This window comes from Tripterygium wilfordii, chromosome 13 (assembly GCF_013401445.1).
Source record: "Tripterygium wilfordii isolate XIE 37 chromosome 13, ASM1340144v1, whole genome shotgun sequence".
NCBI classification, from domain to species: domain Eukaryota; kingdom Viridiplantae; phylum Streptophyta; class Magnoliopsida; order Celastrales; family Celastraceae; genus Tripterygium; species Tripterygium wilfordii.
The window spans coordinates 12251407-12254040 of NC_052244.1; the positions used below are offsets into that span (position 1 = coordinate 12251407).

General features: G+C 36.5%; 1 protein-coding gene across 1 annotated transcript; it reads right to left on the minus strand.

The window, feature by feature from the left end:
* Positions 1 to 660: 660 nt before the first annotated feature.
* LOC120013596 (transcription factor RAX3-like) lies at positions 661 to 2408 on the minus strand. The gene is made up of 3 exons (XM_038865461.1): positions 2083 to 2408; positions 1820 to 1949; positions 661 to 1705 (listed from the first exon to the last, which is right to left on the minus strand). The coding sequence occupies exons 1-3, from the start codon at positions 2216 to 2218 to the stop codon at positions 970 to 972; spliced, it is 1002 nt and encodes a 333-aa protein (XP_038721389.1). The 5' UTR covers positions 2219 to 2408; the 3' UTR covers positions 661 to 969.
* Positions 2409 to 2634: the final 226 nt, after the last annotated feature.

Genomic DNA, 2634 nt, shown 5'->3' on the forward strand with positions numbered 1-2634 from the left:
CTATGCATATATCAAATCCGCACCGTTTTGTTTCTTCCAAATTCAACAAGTGGGCGAAGGCCCAACTCATCAAATTTGAGAAAAAGTTTAATTGATTTGTAAAGAGTGGACTTATCTTTATAATAAGGAATAAACCACACATTTTTTACGATGTGGGATAACAAGTTGATAGTGTAAATTAAGTGAAATATATGGGGGCTGGCTTGAATATAATGGATTCTGCCATAGTTAACCCCCTCGACACACACTTTGCAAATACAAAATAAAAATTGATTTGAAATACATAAACTTAAAATCAGATTGATTGTTGGTCTTTGTTTTTTGTGGTTGGGACAATACATCTAGATGGAGTGTCAACATTATGCTTTCACAGAGACTATTTGATACTGAAGACATGAAGATAACAATAAAGCATGCAGCTTTTGAAATCACTCCAGCAACACTTTTATATATATTTGCCTTGTCATGGCAATTAATCTTGGATTGAAGACACTAGTCTTGACAGTGTAAATAAAAACTAACAATATATATTATTGTTATTCCAGTCCAAATAGAAGATGAAAGTATAAAATATGCATATAACTCATAACTAAGAGAGGTATCAGAAAATGATGGGCCACATTAAGATGGATAAGACAAGTACAAATTGAAACAAACAACTTTTTACAGTGAAGAAAAATTATTATTAATTACCAAATTGCCTATAGTAAAGGGAAACAATTCTCATGTACAAGACTCCCGCAATGGATGGGGTCGGGAACATGTATGATATACGCATATCTTACCTCAACATAATATGTGCGGAAGTTGTTTCTAGGGTTGAACAAGTGGCCTCTAGTTTGAATTACTACAACTCTATCATTGAGGCACATGTTGGCTTTTAAATTGCCTTTTAGCTAGTAATGCAGCAAATTTGAAAGCAAACCCATGTGTTAGGGACGAGGGACCCCAAAGGAGGGGCTAAACTCTTCAAATTAAGTTGGAGTAGTCAGAAACAATTTGATGAGGATAAACAAGAGAGTTGGAGTTGCTCATCATCATATCTCCCCAAGTATTAATAGAGCTTTCAGTGCTCATCATCACCATCTCCATTCCAAACAAGCAGCTCTCCAAATCATCATCTAACTGTTGTGGCAATTCATCAACTGTCAAGTTTTCAAACATATGATCATTATGATCAGGAACAGCTTCTGGATATTGCTGGCTAACAGTACTATAATAATTAGTACATGTGGAGTTCCAGGTTGAACAAGGGGTGGATGAGGAGGAGTGAGCATATAGTTGATTTTCTGGCGTAAACATTTGAACTGGTGGGTATATCAGAGAGTTTGTAATTGGCTGTTGATGAGGATTATCATTTGAAAACCTTCCTCCAAGTTTTATGAGCAAGTTCCTGATGAAGTCGTCGATGTCGACGCTGTTGTGATGATATTGGATATTGTTCATCACTAGTCCTGCTGCAGAGCCCACCTCTGGCTTATAATAAGGAGAATTACTAGTGGTTTGGGTTTGAACTGTTTTTGATCCAGCAAACATAAAGTTATTATCTTGATGATGATGATGACTTTGTCTCTTAATGGATCGCCTTGCTTCTTGTTGTTTTCGCTGATGCTTGCCAAGGAGCTTCTTCTTAAGCCTTGTGTTCCAGTAGTTCTTTATGTCATTATCTGTTCTACCAGGTAATTGTGCAGCAATTATAGACCACCTATATATATATATATACACACACACACACAGAGATATGCATACTATTAATTCATTGTATAAATCAGTCATTAACTGAAAGGAAATTATATAAGGAGATTTAATTTTTAACAACCTGCTTCCAATGTTGATGTAGAGGCTGCAAATAATGTTGTCTTCTTCCTCTGTGAATCCTCCATGTTTAATATTGGGCCGTAGATAGTTTAGCCATCGAAGCCGACAGCTCTTCCCACATCTCTTGAGGCCTAATTCCAAATTAAACCATACAAATTAATATATATTGATCGAGCATGACTATGCAGTATGCATACACGTACAGAGAGAAATTAAGCATGCTTATATAAGGATACGTTTTGATGACCCAATACGAAAACATACCTATCTTCTGGGGCAAGGCGATCCAGTTGCCGCCGGTGCCGTGCTGCTCGATATAGGCCTTGAGTTTGGTATCTTCCTCAGGCGACCAAGGTCCTTTCTTCACGTTGGCCTTGTCACAGCAAGGAGCTCTTCCCATGTTTCTTCTTTTTGCTTTAATTTATGTTTTGTGTTGTTGTGTTTGTGAGGGGTTAAGCCTTGCTTTTCTCTGACTCGATGATTATAATGATATCGGTGATGATAATGCTATGATTATATATGTATACATATATTAATATATGTAAAGAGAAGGGGGAGAAAGGGAGAACATGGTAGCTGGAGATGAAAGAAAGACACTGAGGGTTTCAAAAAGTGGTCTGAGAGAGAAAAAGATGACACAACTTTATGAATATAATATTGGATAATCTAGAAATATGGAGGTTTTTCTTATTTGTGTCCTTCTTCCTCTAGAATCTATACATATGTTATTCCTCCACCATGGTCCATCTCTCTCTCTCTCTTTCTCTCTCTTTCCATGTATTAATATTTATGTATGTGACTATATATGAATCACAT